General features: G+C 40.0%; 1 protein-coding gene across 1 annotated transcript; it reads left to right on the top strand.

Moving 5' to 3' along the window:
• The first annotated feature begins 30 nt into the window (after positions 1–30).
• MAJIN (membrane anchored junction protein) lies at positions 31–16783 on the top strand. Its single transcript, XM_026088367.1, has 10 exons — positions 31–131; positions 3913–3958; positions 4450–4525; positions 8062–8187; positions 10305–10336; positions 11175–11284; positions 13290–13344; positions 15290–15362; positions 15790–15934; positions 16750–16783. Exons 1-10 carry the CDS (start codon positions 31–33, stop codon positions 16781–16783), a joined length of 798 nt encoding a protein of 265 aa, XP_025944152.1.
• The last annotated feature ends 85 nt before the right edge of the window (positions 16784–16868 follow it).

Below are 16868 nucleotides of genomic sequence, written 5' to 3'. Positions count from 1 at the left end.
GGCAGGCATTCAGAGGGGAAAAAAAGAAAGATGTCATTAAAACCATTTACATATCCGCTGCCTGAAACAAGGTTTCTTCATGCGGGCAGACTTGTGTATAAATTTAAAATCCGGTATGGCAACTTCAACAGGTAAGCGTGTTAGAGCTGAAAAGTCAACCTGCAGTTTGATGACCACGTATAATCCCTTGGAGTTAATGTAAGCGTTCAACCATTTCCAAAGATCAGATTTGCGAAAAACGGGCTACTTTTGCCTGGAGCTTCAGACTCAAAATGTGTACTTTAGCTATTTCCTAAGCTGGCTACTGTTAGTGTGCCTTTCACTGGCCCTGCGGTCATGCATTCAAGTGTGTGCACATAAGCAGTCCTTGGAAGCTGTCGCTGGCTCCTGTCCRTAGGGTTTTTTTCAACTTGTCCGTGTGCTTTCTCTCAAGCTTCCCTTTCCACTGCCACCTCTATTTTGAACATGCCTGTGACAAAGAACCTGTCCTGATGTTTTGAAGCAACGGCATGCTTCTCCTGCAGCTAGAGAGGCTGAGAAGGACTTTTCTGATAACTGCTTCTCTCAGTTAGCAGAAGAGACTGTAGCTGCAAGCCTGTGAAATGAAAGCAAAGGGAAAGTATTTTACGCTATCAGTGTTTCGGCTGCTGCTGGCATGCAAGGAAGGAAGAGAAAGCAAAAGGCTTTTGGGGGTGAAAAGGTAATGAGTAGGTGAGTTGTGGGAGGCAGCAGTTGTGTGGTGAGCCTCAGACAGGAAATTATGGTTAGCAGACAGCAAAGTAAAGCACAGGGTGCCAATTTAGTCTGGTCAGATGGGGAAGATGTAACAGAAGTGCAGAGAATGATCTTTTAGAGGTGAAAGAAAATATTTTCCCCGAGGGTGTGATCCTGGAGGAATCTGCTTGTACCTGCTAGTCAGATGTGCAGAGATGATGAGCGAGTGCTTTTGTGCATGGGCAATACCTTGACCAGCAAAATCAACAAGCTTTGGAGCTTTGAATTTGAGAGGAGACTCAGATTCCCCGAAGCTGTGGGCTCCAGTAATCGGTTTAGTTTAAACTACTTAGACAAAAGGAGTCAGGCATTTGGAAATCCTCGTAAACTGTTGAGATTAAATCTCTTTTCGGATGATGGCAAACTGATGCAGGTTGAGGTCTCTGAGTCAGCAGTATCCCTGCATCAACGGAAGAGAGCAGTACTGTGCTGTCGTGAAAACCATGTTTGATGCCACGGAGAATGCAGCACGGCTAAGATGCCATAAGCAATGATTCCCTCAAGCGTCTCCCTGTGGAGTGGTTTTATTAATGTTAGTGTATTTCCTTGGGCAATCAGATGTGCACAGACATTGCCAGAGTCCAGGTTTACTGAGGAAGTAATTTGTTAACCCCAGAAGAATTAAAGAGAACATGCTATGATTATCGTGTCAATTAGACTGTCCCTAGGCCTGCATTGAATCTCATGCAGCGTTTGTCTGCTTTTTCCCTTGTAGAAGTAGGAATGCTCTTTGAAAATTTATAGTATGACTGTGTTTTGGGATGCATTAAAACTTGATTATTACTTTGGCTTTGCCTTTCAAAATTTTGTTGGAATAATATCAGATCCAGGAGGATTACTCTTTTCGTTGCTTTGTTTTCCGTGGTGATTTTGGTGAGGAAGATGTGTTATCGGTACTGTGGCATAGTGTAGTGTTCAGAAGATCCCTGAAATGTTGCTCTTGCCTGTGAATAATCCCTTTCCATCAGTGTCAGCCCCTTGGCAGGCACTGCCTGTAGTGTACATAGGTCTTTCAGTGTGTTTTTGAACAACTTGAAGGTGTTTGACCTCATGATGGAAAGCACAGCGCTACAATTTTTGAGTTTGGCAACCTGTCGTTTCCCCTGCATGTTTGAGGGTTTGTGTGCATTGCAGCATCAGTTCTCACAATCTACGGTTATACAAACAGGAACAGGAAATGTGAATTTTGCAGCAGATTTCACATTTTGTTACAACTGCTGGAATTGGCAGTGAGCTCATCAAATCAGTTCTTCACACTGACGTGGTCAAATATAGCAAAAGCAACTCCTTATACAGTGTGGGGCAGTGCTGTCCCAGCCTGTAAACGCCTCTCCATGAGCAGAACTACTGTAGTGTTACTGTAAAACAATACTTGACTTGCTGCTTCTTTTAGAAACTTTACATTAAATGTCCCAGATGTGGATACTAACTTGCAATGTATTGACTGTACATTCAGACTGCATGACACACTGATTTCTCCGGCAGTTTGTGTTGCGCATCGTAGCTGTAGTCTGCAGATCTTCAGCTCGTAACGTCAAAGATGACGTAGCCAATAAGGTGGTGCGGCTTCAGTCTTTCTTACTACGTGTGTCTTTTATCCAGAATGCAAAATAAGGTTTTGGCAATTGCAAGTTGTTACTCATCACATTCATTAAGCGATGTAAGTTTGTTAATCTTCTCTTTTTGAGTGATGTGGTGTACAGTTATAAAGTGGAGTTACCTTAACTCTGGCATCCAGCCCTTGCATGGAGGTTGAACACAATATGCAGTTTGTAGATAAATTAATTCGTCTTGGTTACTAGAAAGCCGCTATTTCTCTGCTTTATTGTTGTTAGCTTCCCTTTCTCTTTTGGACCATAAAGAACTGATCATGGAGCATAATATCTGCATTCCAAAGGAAGCTGTAGGTATATCAGGCTGTTACTTATGCTTTTGGCTCTCCCAGCAGTTAGCAGCTGGGGGAGGCAGTATGTAATATCACAAAGCACCAGCAGACCTAGTTTTAGGTTTTGAAGTATAAATTCAATGGCAGTCTTAGGAGTCTGAGAAATATGAAGTTGCAGAAGCTGCTATGAAGAGAGAAGGCAGAAGGGAGAAGTGTAAGAGTGTGTCAGGTTTTTAATCTCTTTATGAAGAATAAAAAACACTTTTAGGGGCCCCAGAATTCTCCTCAATGATTGGTAAGCGGGTGGTGCCCATCATATGCGCTGAATAAGGCAGAGGTCCCTTAGGAGAAAGAAGTTGTGCATTATCATGCAGTTCGGTATCAAACTGAAAGCACATGCAGAGTAGGCAGAATTCTTGTTGTAAATGCAGTTTGAATTCTCACATTACCTGATTTGGAAGTTTTCAACTTTGCAACTTCAGTTTTCTTCTACTAGAATTTTAATGGTAACTTAAGCAATAAAGGCCAGATGCCCACTCGGGATCGTATTGAACGTGTATGAAATAGGCATTCGGTGACTGGCATTTGCCTTGGGGTCTTGGAAGTTTGTGATCCCCAGTATGTATGACAGGAGTCTTGTGGGCAACAGGATCACCAAGGGCTTTGTCTGTGCCTTAGGTTCATTCATGTCCTTCCCCCAGATGTCCCTTCCCTTTTAAAGATTCAGAGAGTGAGGCATCTCCAGCTTTTYCTCAGGTTAGTGCTGGAAATGAGATGGAAAACGCTGCCAAACTGCAAAAATCACTGTTTTGGGGATCAGCTCAAAGTTCCTGCCAGGCGGCAAACTAAGTATGGGAGTCTCAGGACCAGAAACCTGCAAATGTCCTCTTGTACTTTTGTACTGACCAATGCAACAAGCAACTGGAGCTCACTACATCTGCAGGCCGCTTTATTCTTCAATCAGACTTCTCATTTGCAGGCTCAGCTCRTAATCACATTTCAGCTTATTTACTTATTTCCAAATAAGTATTTATTTACTTAGTTATTACTTACTTATTTCTAAATCACTACTATGTGATCGTTTACTTTTTAGTGGGCTCTAATTATTTTTTAGACTTATCTCTCACTCATCTATGCAATGAGAATGTTTCCCTGTTGATGATGTTTTGTTGTTGTTTAAACCTCTTGCAGTGCTTGTAGCTCTGTTGCTCTTTGATTGAGGTAGGGGCTAACTCTCTCTGTTTGTTTTGCAGTGCTGATGATCTCGATAATACTGAAAGTACTGTCAAGGAGTTGGAGGTAGGATATGAAGCAGATCCATGGTGTTTTAGCTGATTGTTAAGCTGAATAAATCTTTTGTTCTATATGGGATAGAGGACATTCTGTTAAATAAAACATGTTAAATGAGAGTAATGGGGAACTTGCTTGAAGAGTATGAGGGTGAAAAAAAAATCACTTAATTAAGAAATGAAAATTTTCATCAAAACACAGAATTAGCCATGAAAAGGAGAACACTACTTTTATTTGAAATATTTTTTTTAAAGCGCCAACGAATGTAAATCTGGAGAAATGAAAATTGTAGCATACTTCAAGGTCATGTGGAGGGAGTGGGGAGAAGAAGGGGAAGAAGACAAGCAAAGTCTTGTGTATCTATAAGCTAGCTATTTCATGATTCATGCAAACTGTAAAGTTGCTTTAAAGTTTTCCCAAGCCTGGAAACTGTACTTCGCAGTAGAATTGCAGATATATTATTAATATTCTTCCCTCATTTCTTTTTTTGGCATTTGCAGGAAGCAATTCGAGTAATTCTTGGAAATCTTGATGATTTGCATCCATTTTCTACGGAACACTTCACTATCTTTCCTTGTATCCTTTCTTACTCGTAAAATGAAAAATTCAATGAATTGTAGCTGTTCAGCATTGCTTAATTCCGTATTCATATTTAGCAGTGTACGGATCTTTGGCTAGAGTACACCACCTTTGAGCTTTACAGTTTTACATTCGCTGAGGAGCCACCTCAGTACTTATCTTCGCTAAAGAACTGTTTTAAAAGAGTGTTTTGCAGTGTCCAAGTCAGATTTAGTCAGAGAAAACAGAAGTCAAAGAGTATATATGAAGTCACAGTAAACCCACCTAAAGCAATAATAAACAAACCTAGCACATTGTTCAAAAATGTTAATAAAACGTAAAACATTCCTTATAGACTCAACAACTTTGGCCCACTAGTAGAGAAGATTGCAATAGTTTTCTTGTAGGGTACGTTAGGATTAAATCACATGCATGAGCTTCTGAGGATGGATTGCATGTGTGAGGCCCTCTTCAGTCTGCACGGGAAGATGTTTGAGCTGGACCTGGAGAGAACAGTGCAGTGCTCTCATGAGAGGAAGGGTTCTTATGTTGCCTAGATAAAATGTCTAGTATAAAAATTGTTTCTTGAGTAGAAACAAATGTAATTATATGCTTACACACCTACTTAGGTGGCTGGGAGAAGCAAAAACCACCTTAGAAAGTGCGGAGAGGTGGCTGAGCTGATAGACAAGCTTTTGAACGCACGAAGCCCATAAGCTTGTYGTACAGTTATCCTGGTCACATCTTTGATGTGGTCTTTGAAGTCTAGAAACAAAAGCGAAGCAAGTCTCTTCAACCCAGTATTTGCCTTATTTTGCTTGCCCTCCCTTATTCCTTTGGGACCACTCATCAGATTTTTCCCTTCCTCCCTAAACTTTACAGAGGCATTTAGCAGCTGTCAGTTCTATCTTTTATCCAAATATAGCTGTGTAAAAGCCTTGTGCGATCATTCAGCATAGGTATGTAGAATTTAATATTAGAGTATTCAAATGTACAGGTTTTGCTGAGTGTTGTTTCCTGAGGATTTCCATTTGGGTATGTAAGTGCTGAGGAATTTGTTTGGATTGTTCTAACTAGCAGTTTTACTAAAGGCCCCTTCTCCTTTTAGATGGTCTTTCATCAGAAGGCATCAAGGGCCCAGCTAGCCTTCATTTCTTTCTTACAGCTTGAGCAACATGACAGAATTTAGGCATGTCTGCTGCATAGTCCACAGCTGACTTAAATCAACAATAATTTAATTAAATTGAAACCATTGATTRATGTTTCTATTGTAGTTGCTGTAGTTTAGTTTTAAGAGTTAAAAAATGTTGCTGTCTTGAGGCTCTTGTTTAAGATAAAATAAACAAGTTGGCTGAATGAAAAGCCTTTTCAGTCCTGAGGTGTGTCAGTTTGTATCCTGGACTTTCCATTCCAGTTTTGGAAGACTGAACTGTTGCCACGCTTTGTATAAGCAGGCAAGAATGAGATCATCTTCTTTCTCTGTCAGAAGTTGGTACATATGGTAACAGCTTATTCCTGTTACTGCCAGAAGGTCAAAGTAGTCAAGAGCCAGAATCAGACAGGAAGTACCCAAACGGAATGTAAATTGTTTGTCTTCGGGTGCAGAAACCTTGTTGTTGAGCCATTTTTGTCAGCATGAGATGAAAGAATACGTTTTTTTCTCAGAGGATGAGTAAGCCATGATTTTCAGTTATTCACGTTCCTACTTCCTGGGTATGTGAACCGATATAAGGTCTTTCACCGTTTTGGGTTTTTTTTGTTTTTTTTTTTAGATCTCCAGAGTTTTGGACAGCTGAGACAAGGTGATGACTGAATAACAAATTATTGCCTGATAGATCTCAACCACACAACCATTTGAATAGCTCTTTTGATGCAGCTTCCTGTAACCAAGTCAAATCTGATGGACATCAYCCAATAGTGGTGACACTTTATGTGCTTTGAATCTCCGTCTGTACAAGTGTGATCATTTGTAGGCTGGCTCTTAAGAATTGCTTCTAAGAGTCTAAGTGGCAGTGTTCACTAGTTGGGCTTTATAACAGCCTCTGCATCCTCTGAAAGGGTCTTGCTCCAATATTTTAGACTACTTATGACCTTAAAAGCAGTCTGATTCAAGTTTTTCTTTCACTGTGAAGGGTCCCTCCTCTTCCCTTTAAATCACTGTTGTGCCTTTAGAGATCCACTTCTAAGCTTTGGCAACGTGTTCTTGAGCTCATCTCTTTATTAAAATGGCTTTTGTGGCTGTCACACTGAGTGCAGTGTGGTATTAGACCTTGTTAGTATGGTCAACTTGTGCTAAATTCTGTAAAAATAATGCAGTCCTCAGACTTTCTCAGCCTTTAGGTAAGATTGTCTCATATTTTTGTTGGAACATGTACTATCACCTTCTGGTATTGTTTGTATGCCTCATTTGACAGATGGGAAAGTTCAGCTGCATATTTGAGGTACATGAAGGGCATCTCTTGGTAATCTTACTGGAACACAAATCTTTCTCAAGTCACCCAGGCTTTTGAAGCAACTTAATAGGGATCACAGAGGGTAGGTCTTCTCTTCCAGGATCTAAGGTCTGTAGAGAAATCTTCTGTGTCTTAGATAAAGAATTCCAGCCTTCACTGTTGGATCACTAAAGCTCAGGTAGCTTTGCCTGCATGCTTGAGGACTATTTGTTTCTCACATTTGTATTTCTAGAACTTAGAAGTCTGTCCACATGCTTGACCGGCAGTGGGCCCTGATTAAAGCTGCAAGCTCAAAGGCCTAGTTTGATAGAGTTGTCCTACAACCTGTTTACGTGTAAGACTCCTAGGCATAGCATAACTTTTAGTTAATCACCAGCCGTGGGGGTCCTTGAAGCAAAACTCAAAAGAGCAATTTCGTATCTTACAGGAACTGATTTTGTAAATATTTCATTGAAGCAAATCTTATACTCCATCTTCTCTCCTCAGGATGTTAGTTTCTACTAGTTAGACTAAAYTGACTGAAAATGGTCGTTTTACCTGTTTTTTCTTTTGGTTAGATGTGTGTAAGGAGACTGCTGTCCAGAACCATACCTTTTTGCAAGCATTAGTTCATAAGGTGTCAGAGCTGCACCCACACGAAGGAACCTATGGCTGTTATAATGTCAATTATCTTTTTCCTCACAGTTTGAACTATGATATAAGTGTAATGATGCTACTCCTGTAAACCCCATTCCACTTCAATTTTTAAGAAGTAGTCAGTTTTCAATAAGCAATGCCAATAAAGTTTTATTCATAGAATTGGAAAAGCCTGGCTTGTTGTTGCCTGAGGGAGGATGTCTGGACTGGAGCCAAATAAGGGTAAGGAAATACAACACATCTTTAATACAGGCTAGTGATGGAAGAGTATCACCTGAACAAGCTTTTTTTTCTAATGTGTTTCTAGTGTTTTTTCACAAAGGTAATGCCCACAGTTTGTATTTAGTCCATTATACAGATTTTTAGCGTGGTATGGTTTTTGAAGCCTTGCAAGAAGACATTCTTAGGACTCCTGTTCCTTTGAAATGTTAGTGCTACGTTTTTAAGCCTTAACATCATTCTCAGATTTAAGTAAATGGGAGAGAGTATCAAAAATGAGATTCAAACATGGGAATGTACATCTTCTGCCTTATCCCTACATTTGCACTATGTATCTAGAACTCAATTCATTTCAGCAAAACGTATCTTTTGGTAAGTCTGTATGGTTATTTCTGGATAAACTCTGGAAACAAACTAGTGTATTGCAGCATGGTGTCRTTATTGCTCCTGGAGAAGAAAACAGTTTTCCGCTCTGAAGTAAGTTTTGTCACTGAAGTCATTTTGCTGCTGCCTTCCAGATACTATTCTCCACGTAGCTAATGTTTACCAGCTCAGTTTCTAGGCATCTGGCCAGGAAGTCTTCTAAGAGCAGCAGCACCTGCAACAAGACAGATGTCTCTGCAGCTCTTGCCTGTGACAGACTCAGAGTATAAATACTTCTGTCTTCACTAATGGTTTCATTCAGCCGTTCTGTCAGACCAGAAGGCTTAAGAAGCTGCCTCTAGCTTTCACCTTCCCATAATAGCACTGCTCCAATTATTACTGCAGTCTGTTTTTCTCATTCCTGTCATCACTGCCTGATTTTAAAAAAGCGAGTATCTTAGTTTTTTGCTATCTTTGGGACTCCCAGATGATGAAACAGAGGCTAAAACTTCTACAGTGAAGTTCCATCTTACCCCCAGAAGGGCTGAGGACATATTTAAAAAGCCCTGTGAGGCTGAAGGTCCTTTGTAAAGAGCCTTGGCAACTGTAAAGGACAACTACACTGTTGAACAAAGGCTTCTGGTCTTTCCCATTCCTAAAGGACAGGAACCACATGCCCTGTCTCAGGTTCATTGGAACCATCAACTGCCACAGTATAATGCATTTTGAAGACTCAAAGGAACAATTATGAAGCCACATGAATAACCTTTCTGGCTCAGCCAGAAGAGCCATCTAGTCAGTATTCAGTCTTTAAGCGTGGTTGGTAACAGTTGCTTTGGGAGCATAGAGCATATCCTCGTGCATAGAAGGATACTTTTTCCAGCTTCCCGGCTTCCAACCTTAGAAAGGCTTCCTGAGTCTATTTGTGCTGCTCTTCCATGAAGTTACGAAGTTGCTTTTGAAACATGCTTGCCCATTTTGCAACACCAGCATCATGTACAATGGATTTCTGGATGTATCGTGCGAACAAACTCTGCTGTTTATTTTACACTTGCTGCTAGGTCATTGAATTTGATGTCCCTTTGCTCTTATTTGAGAAGCAATAGTAAATAAGAATTCACATTCCTTTTCTGTGTGCCCATCTTGAATTCACATCCTGTAGCTTCTCGGTCATGCTTTATTCCAAATTGAAAAGTTCAAGGCTGTTAAACATCCTTGAACAGAAGCTTTTCAACACCTTGAGCTTATGTATTGCTCTTCTCTTTATCTTAATCTACTATATCTTTGGGTTAGGGGGAGCAGAACTGCACGCAATGTGGCTGTACCATAGATTTGAAGGAGAGCATAACAACATGTTCTCTTTTGTTCTGCATTGCTTTTCTAAAACTTCCTGACTTTCTATTTGCCTTTTCAACCACTGCTGAGTATTCAACTGGTATATGAAGCATGTATGGAGCAATACCCAGTGATTCCAACTTTCATTCCTTAATGCCAGCAGCTAGGTTGGAGCCAGTATGTGTGCATGTGGAACACATTTTTTCCTTCCTTGTGTTTCCTTGATTTATGACTGCTTAATAGATATTATAATCTTCTTTCCTGTATAAAATGTAATTTCTTACCAGTAACTTCTTAGTCTCACCCACTTGCTTGTGTTGTAGCATCTCCTACTGTACGTATCATGTTTTGATGTAAAAACATCTAAACATGGAGAATTCACTCACTTCCCTGCAGACCTTGCTACAATATTTAATTGACCTTCCCAGATATTTATACAGTATTTCTGTTCCAAAACGGAACAGTACCCTGTGACACATTGCTGTATCTTTTAATATAAGCCTGCAGCTCCTTCAAGAAAAGCAATTGTCCCCATTCCATCAATATGTGGTTTTTACAGGCAAGAATTCTAATTCTGAAAGAATTATATTTACTCTTTTTTCAGTTTCAACTTACCATATGCAAATCCAGCATTGTTTCTAAATATAAAATTTTATTTCTAAATCTTATTCTCTGAAATTGAGGTGAGGTGCAAAAATGTGCTATTAAGTTGCTAAAGAATCCCCATCCTAAATATTCACCAAATTTTATAATTTACATTAAAATTTTATAATTTTACTTTATAATTACAGGTAAAGAAGTACACAAGGGAAGTTACAAGCTTGTAAGTTGTGTATTTTTTTAAGTTGCATTCTAAATAGTCTGGAGAAGCAGAATATATGTGGATATTTCAGATCAGAGACAAAAATTTCAAGACAGGCTATGCTATGGCTCTCATATTTCTAGGTATCATTTCAGTCAGGTGATTAAACAGGCACTGAATTCTCACCTATACCCATTCAAGTTGCATAAAGTCTTTCTTTTAATTACAGTGGACTTTGAATGAGGTCCTGCCTCAGGGCCTGAGGGCCCTGCTGCCTTCAGTTGAATTGACGGGCTTCAGTTCTCTACAAGGCTGACCTGTCCTGTTAAATGGTTTCGTCTTCTTGAGAGTCTGTATGGGGTCGATATTTCTGAGTTGTTAAGTTCCTTCCTAAATACTCTGTATGTCGTAAACAATCGGGTTAAGCTTATTTGGAAATTTTTTGTTTAATGAGAGCTCAGGGTAGGTGTGTTTCCAATGAGGGTAAGTGTCTGAAGATGGAGTTAGGGACTTTTGAAATTCCCACAAAGAAAATCCCACTATCTCCATTAGCATTACATCCCTGCTAAAATCAAGACCTTCCTCTAAAGATGGATCAAGAATCATGTCCTGTAAAGTAATACTATTTGGTTATCACCTTTGAGCATAATTCTCTGCATGGCCTCTCAGTGCTTATCTTCTATTTGAATAAAGAATCTAATATTTTATACATTGATCATTTTTTGGTTTTCATTGTATAGACATCAACAGTTTTGCTCAATACAAATGTTTATTAACTCTGGAATTTGTTACAAAATAGAAAAGTTCTTCAAAAGTCAGAACCAAATTTTACCAATACCAAGTCTACTGTGTTTTGAAGGTCAAGGAAAGAAATAAAATGTCAAAAAGTACTGAAATAGAAGGAGCAGTGAAGAGGAGAAGAGTGAAAGATGAAGCAGAGACTCCATACCCAGAGTCAGATGTGGACAGGTCAGTTGACTAGAAAATATTACTCCAGAGCATGTATCACTGTTTTTAATCTCATGAACCTTCCTCATATTTCATTATTGTGTAATTCTTTGCCCCATTCTCCCTTCTCTTCCAGACATGCCAGAGTTTAAGCAGTATTGCCCATATTTGGAGAAAAGTTATTATATACTTTCAGCTTCCTGTGCCATCAGATAGGGGATATAAGTCTTCCTGTTTAACTCCTTGTGCTAATATTATATATAGGATCACAGGGAGTGGGGAACTACTGTGTCTTGTGGAGATAAACTGTAAAACAGCTGAAGACAAGAAGCTGTGCAAAATAATATATTGACCCACGCACCATATTTATGCTCTAAAATATAATGCTTTATTTCATACAGTTCAACATTTGTTGGGGGGGTTAATTATTGTCTGTTTTGGCTGTGTTTGTAATCTAGATATTTTGGGTACTTAATATTTACAAATACATGACGGGCAATCCCAGATCCAGGATTGTGATCTACAATGTTTATGCACACCTTTCTCATCCCCTGGTGGTTTGCCAACCATGTCAGGTCATCTCTCTTGTTTCCTTATATTCAAACCAACTCTCTATTTTGTGCAGAGATTATAATAGGTGAATMCTGAAGCTAATTCTTTTCCTGTTCGTACCAATGTAGTACTTTCATTTATTTTGCCCATCTATTTCAAGAGTAAGTCATGATAAAAAGTGTTGGAAAGGCATGAAGAATGAGATCAGGATCTAGAATATTTTCTAATTTCCTTGAGCCAACTTCTCTCTTAATCCTGTATTTTGCCCCAGTAGCACTATTCCAGAAAAGCATTAAAACAAATCTTCGTTTTTAAAGTGTATTCTTTATTTCCAAATTAAATTGGTGAGGCATCAACATTGGTCATTTCTCTGTCAGACTGAAGAGCTCATTCAGTCTGAGCGCTTCCTCTCTAGGAAGGTGTCTTATGTCTTATCGAGACCACTACTTCCCCAGATTTGATCATAGCTAAAAGGCAGGAAAGGAAAAATGACGATTTGTTAGCTGACAGTTTGAGATTCATGTTTTGTGGGAGAAAATATGATATGTGCCTTAAAAAAAATTAGAAAAATAAAAGATTTCTAAGATGAGAACCCACAGAGTAGTTCAGACCAATGGTCCATCTAGCCCAGTCTTCTCCATCTAGCATTTACCAGAAGTGACTATCTAGGAAGAAGTAAAAACAGGACAAACGTATATGACGCCCCTGAGCACTCATCCAATGTCTGATTATTTTCAGCTTGGAGGATTTGCTGAGGTTAATGTGGTTTGTCCAGTGAATAACCCTCCCAAGATCTCTTTTCCTATATGCATTTGTCCAGTCTCCTTTTGCAGCTATGTCCATTTTTTACAACTTTTTAAAAGATCTTTGAACTTTTTTGTGAAGGAGTTCCACTGGTCAACTTCTGCTGGAATGAAAAATCACCTTTATTCATTTTGAGTGTAGCTCCCATTAATTTAATTGGCTGGTGGTCTGGTTCTCGTGCTGGGAGAGACAGTGAATTGTCAGTCCCTCTCCACTCTCTCCTTGCCACTGATTTTTTTAAACATCTCATATTCTCCCTAATACCTTGTTTTTTCCTGGCTGTCAACTCTTATTTTACTGCTCTGTCACTCGGTCTTGTAAGGTCCTTCTGTGGTTCTTTGCTATCTGCCTTCTCTTTATGTGAGTAACTTTGTAGGATTTTGCAAGCTTTCTCAACTCACTGTTCATCCCCTTTTCAATGTCATTTAACATTTTTGTTCCCTTTAACTGCTTGTTCGTTTTAGTAAAAAAGCAGAAATCTAAAGCCTGGTGTAAGTACACTTTTTTTAATGAGAATTTGAAACAGGAGTCACAAATATATATTAAGGGTATATATCTTGTTGGCTAGAGGTCCTAAAAATCTATAAATATTTATTGTAGTTGTTTAAATATTGCTTCCTTCTTGTGATTTTTTGTAAACTCAGTTCTCATTTATCTGACTTATTTTTAGAACAGGAGCTGGGTGTGTTCACAGCATGAGTAAAGCAAAGCATGGATTTGAAATGGTAAGTTACAGAAGATTCGGAGAGGCACAACAACATGTGTTTAATTCTAGATTCTTAAAATGGCATAAAAATGCCTTCAGATAATTTTCTTTCCCTTTTCACCTGCATTTGTGATAGAGACATTCTTGATTCTGGCTCATCAAAATGACTCAAGTGATGAGTTTTACAGCAGGACTGCACAGGCTTTTCCGGTCTCAAGCTAAGAACGCTAGGGGGAAACTTAGCCCCTCAGATACGGACCTGAAAGATCCCCTGCCTTGTCTTCAAGACTCCAATACTGCTATCTCAGGTTCAGGCTTTGTAGAAGCGTCTCCTGTTGGGCCCTTTGTCTGTGCCCCTTCATACCGAATTCTGCCACCAGCCTCCAGTGAATGCTGACCTTGAGACTGAAGTCGGTGTCAGTACTTACCCCTTACCAGCAACATCCTTGCTGAGGGCAAATGCCTCTGCAGGTGTCTACTTCTTCTGATCCCATGTTACCACCTTGCTGGCCTCTTTCCCTCTCCAGCTGTTATGAGAGCACCTTTTCAGAGGAAGCAAACCCCTTTCTCATGGGATTGTCCAAGAAGGAGGTTGCCTGGTAGTACCAAAGAAACACCTACTTCCACCATTCCTTGGGAGGTGAACACTTGTATCACATACCTGGATTTCTGTGTGTTTCTGCGTGAGAAGATAACGCCCCCGTTTCAGGAACCTTTTGGAGCTCTCCAGAACTGGCTGGGCCTTGAACAAATATCTTCTGCCGGCTTRCTTGAAATCTCAAACAGCTGGGGAATGCAGCCTGCTTGCCCTTGTAGCACTGGTTTAAAAGGGTTGGTCCCAGCATAATCTCTGTGCAGCGATTCATTGCATATGCAATTGTCTGCAATTTCAAGTACTAGTTGCATGGTTGTCTTCAGCCTGCACGGATAAACCCCTATATTGAGAGAGCCCCCCCTCCCTTTCATAATCCTAAGACTTTCTTTCAGAAGTGGAGGTTTTGACAAGTTTGGTCATTTGTTGTCTTTTTCAAGATAGGAGACTGCCTGGTAACTTTTTAGGAATATTCAGTACAGAATAACTTCTCTAAAACAAGCAGGTTTGGTGGTTTCTTAAGACCTTATCGCATTTTTCTCAGATCACCTTTGCAGTGTTAGTGGCAGGTCTCTACGCTCTGTCCTTTCTGGCTTCTTTCCTCAGGTGCTCCAAACACTGCTGGTGGGAGAAGAGTCATTGTCTGAAAGCTGCTCTTTGCCCCACACTTTGATATAATCACTGTCCCAAGAATGCCCCCAGTCCTCGTACTGTGCCAGGGGTCTATAACAACAGCTTGTTGCACGCTGGGGGCTTTCTAGCCTACTTCCTGGAGCTCTAGCTGCCAGTGGAGACAGAGCAGTGTCTTTCTTTTGGTATAGAGGTGACAGAACATGGGGAATATATAAGTATATTTTTCTCCATCATGAGGATACATTGGAGGGTTGCTGGAATGACATGGTGCTAAGGCAGTTATCCAGGGAGCTGGTGACTTTGGAGGTGTCGGAATGAACAAAGGTCCAGCCTACACGTTCTTCCATTTACAGAGTGCATCAGGAGAAGTGGAACAAAGTCTGGGCACCTTCTTCTGGTCACGTTTGAAAGAAAAGTGGCAGGTGATCAGCCTGTCACTGAAGATAGGTTTATAGATTATTTAATCATTTGAGACTAAACTGTAAAGGAGATCTCAGGCCATCTAAAGATGGGAATTTTGCATGAACCTGAGTTTAGTATAAGAAGCTTTATTTTAGGTCTGTGAATTCCCTGAGGAGGGAGGGGTAGAAATATATTGCTGAAGAAAGTAGCAGTAAAAAGATCACAGAATGAGAGAGTACACCTTGCATTTTAATTCTTTAAGCAAGCAAACAAAAATCTCTTGCAAAATGCAATTTTAAATTATGTAACACATTTCTTGCTTTGCTTTTCCTTTCAGAATTACTCCAAAGAAATTCAGTGTGAGTATAGTCCAGCATCCCTTATCATGGGCTGTAACCATAAGAATTCATGTGAGTAAGAAATTCTTGGATTATTTCTTACCTATTGTATTTGAATTGGTCATATGAAATCAAAAGCTGCAAGGACTACATTGGGATCAGTTTTCCTTAAAAAAAAGGTTTGGTATTCTCCGGCATGTCAGAGTAGGAATCTCAACCACAGTAACGCAGTAAGCCACAATGATTTGGGCTAAGAATCTCATCCGGCATAACAAATTCCCACCCTCAGAGCTAGGCTAGATAGCTCTTCACAGCACTGGACTGTTAGATGGGAGTTTACCTCACAACCTGTATTCGTTGTGATTGCCTTAAAACTTCCCAGGCGTTGTGTCAGTCTGAGCTTGGACACATCACTTGTTCTCAGGGTCTGTCACTGGGTATTCATGGAGCATGGAGGGAGTGAGCTTATGTCTTTTTTTCTTGCTGCCGTTTATTACAGGGGAACCTGTGAAATGTAACAGTGAAAAAAATACAGAAACCAGTCAGGCTGAAGGTGAAATGCAGCTACCACAGCAAATGGATCAAATCAGAAACAAAGGAAATACGGAGTTAAAAGGAAGAGGCTTCTCGGAGTTCTGGAGAAGGTACTAGTACACAGCTATGAGCAGATGCAGTCCTTACTTAATGCTGCCTTATAGTGCATTATTTGCTTTCTCTTAGTTAAGACTGAAAATCGCTTGTGTCATCTTCTCTTTCTTATTTGCTGAATTTTGAAGGAAAACTATTTCTGCTGGTTTGTGGAGTATGTTTACATAGCACACTTTAGGGCAGAGTAGATACACTTAAGCAAACTTTAAATGAACTAGCTTGGGTGTGAGATGAAGCTTCAGCTGTGGTAGCAGGGAATGTCATGTGAGCTAATTCACTCTCCTGAGAAGCCACTTGTCCTGGCTAGATTATGTCTGGTTCTGGGCAGCTCAGGTGATTCTACGTTACCTTGAAGAGTAGATATGTCTTTTGCTATGTGTAAACCAAAGTCTCCCAAGTTAAAGATTCACTGATGTCCTTTCTTATTGTGGTGAGGCACACATTCCTAATAAATGTTCCATTCTCATCTGTCTTTGGGGAAAAAACCCTTAGGGGAGAGATGCTGGTTCATCACATCCCTATGGCTTTTATCACATAAAGAATGCCATCAGGATTAGAAATGGTGGAATACAGAAGCACTCTATTGAGCTTTGGATCAAAAGTTTCTCTCAAACCATATCTTCTAAAGTGTCCCTAATTGCAGGCTCTGATAGGCTGCAACACTGCCAACTATGTCCTCTGACAGTAGGAGTTGGGAGTATCACATGTGCCTCTTGTGAGGTTATTTAATCCCTGGAGGGTTACATTGCGCATGACAGCCTTAACACTCTCCAAGCCATAGTTACGGACTCTTTGCCCTCTTCCTTCTCAGGAAGTTCATGCAGATTTTATGTTGTGACATGTGAGGCAAATTACAGAGAAGGTAAACTGAGGAGAAATATCATGCCATTGAAGAGGCCATTTCATACCATCAACACCATTTCAAGCAGG

Source organism: Apteryx rowi, unplaced genomic scaffold (assembly GCF_003343035.1).
Source record: "Apteryx rowi isolate R43461 unplaced genomic scaffold, aptRow1 scaffold_768, whole genome shotgun sequence".
NCBI classification, from domain to species: Eukaryota; Metazoa; Chordata; class Aves; order Apterygiformes; family Apterygidae; genus Apteryx; species Apteryx rowi.
The sequence above is the reverse complement of the archived record's forward strand: the minus strand, read 5'-3'. Positions and strand labels throughout refer to the sequence as shown.

Coding starts and splice junctions, on each gene's coding strand:
- MAJIN (XM_026088367.1), top strand. CDS start 31: ATGTCATTAAAACCATTTACATATCCGCTGCCTGAAACAAGGTTTCTT. Junction 3,959..4,449: donor GTACTGTCAAGGAGTTGGAG/GTAGGATATGAA, acceptor TGGCATTTGCAG/GAAGCAATTCGAGTAATTCT. Junction 13,345..15,289: donor CAAAGCATGGATTTGAAATG/GTAAGTTACAGA, acceptor TTTTCCTTTCAG/AATTACTCCAAAGAAATTCA.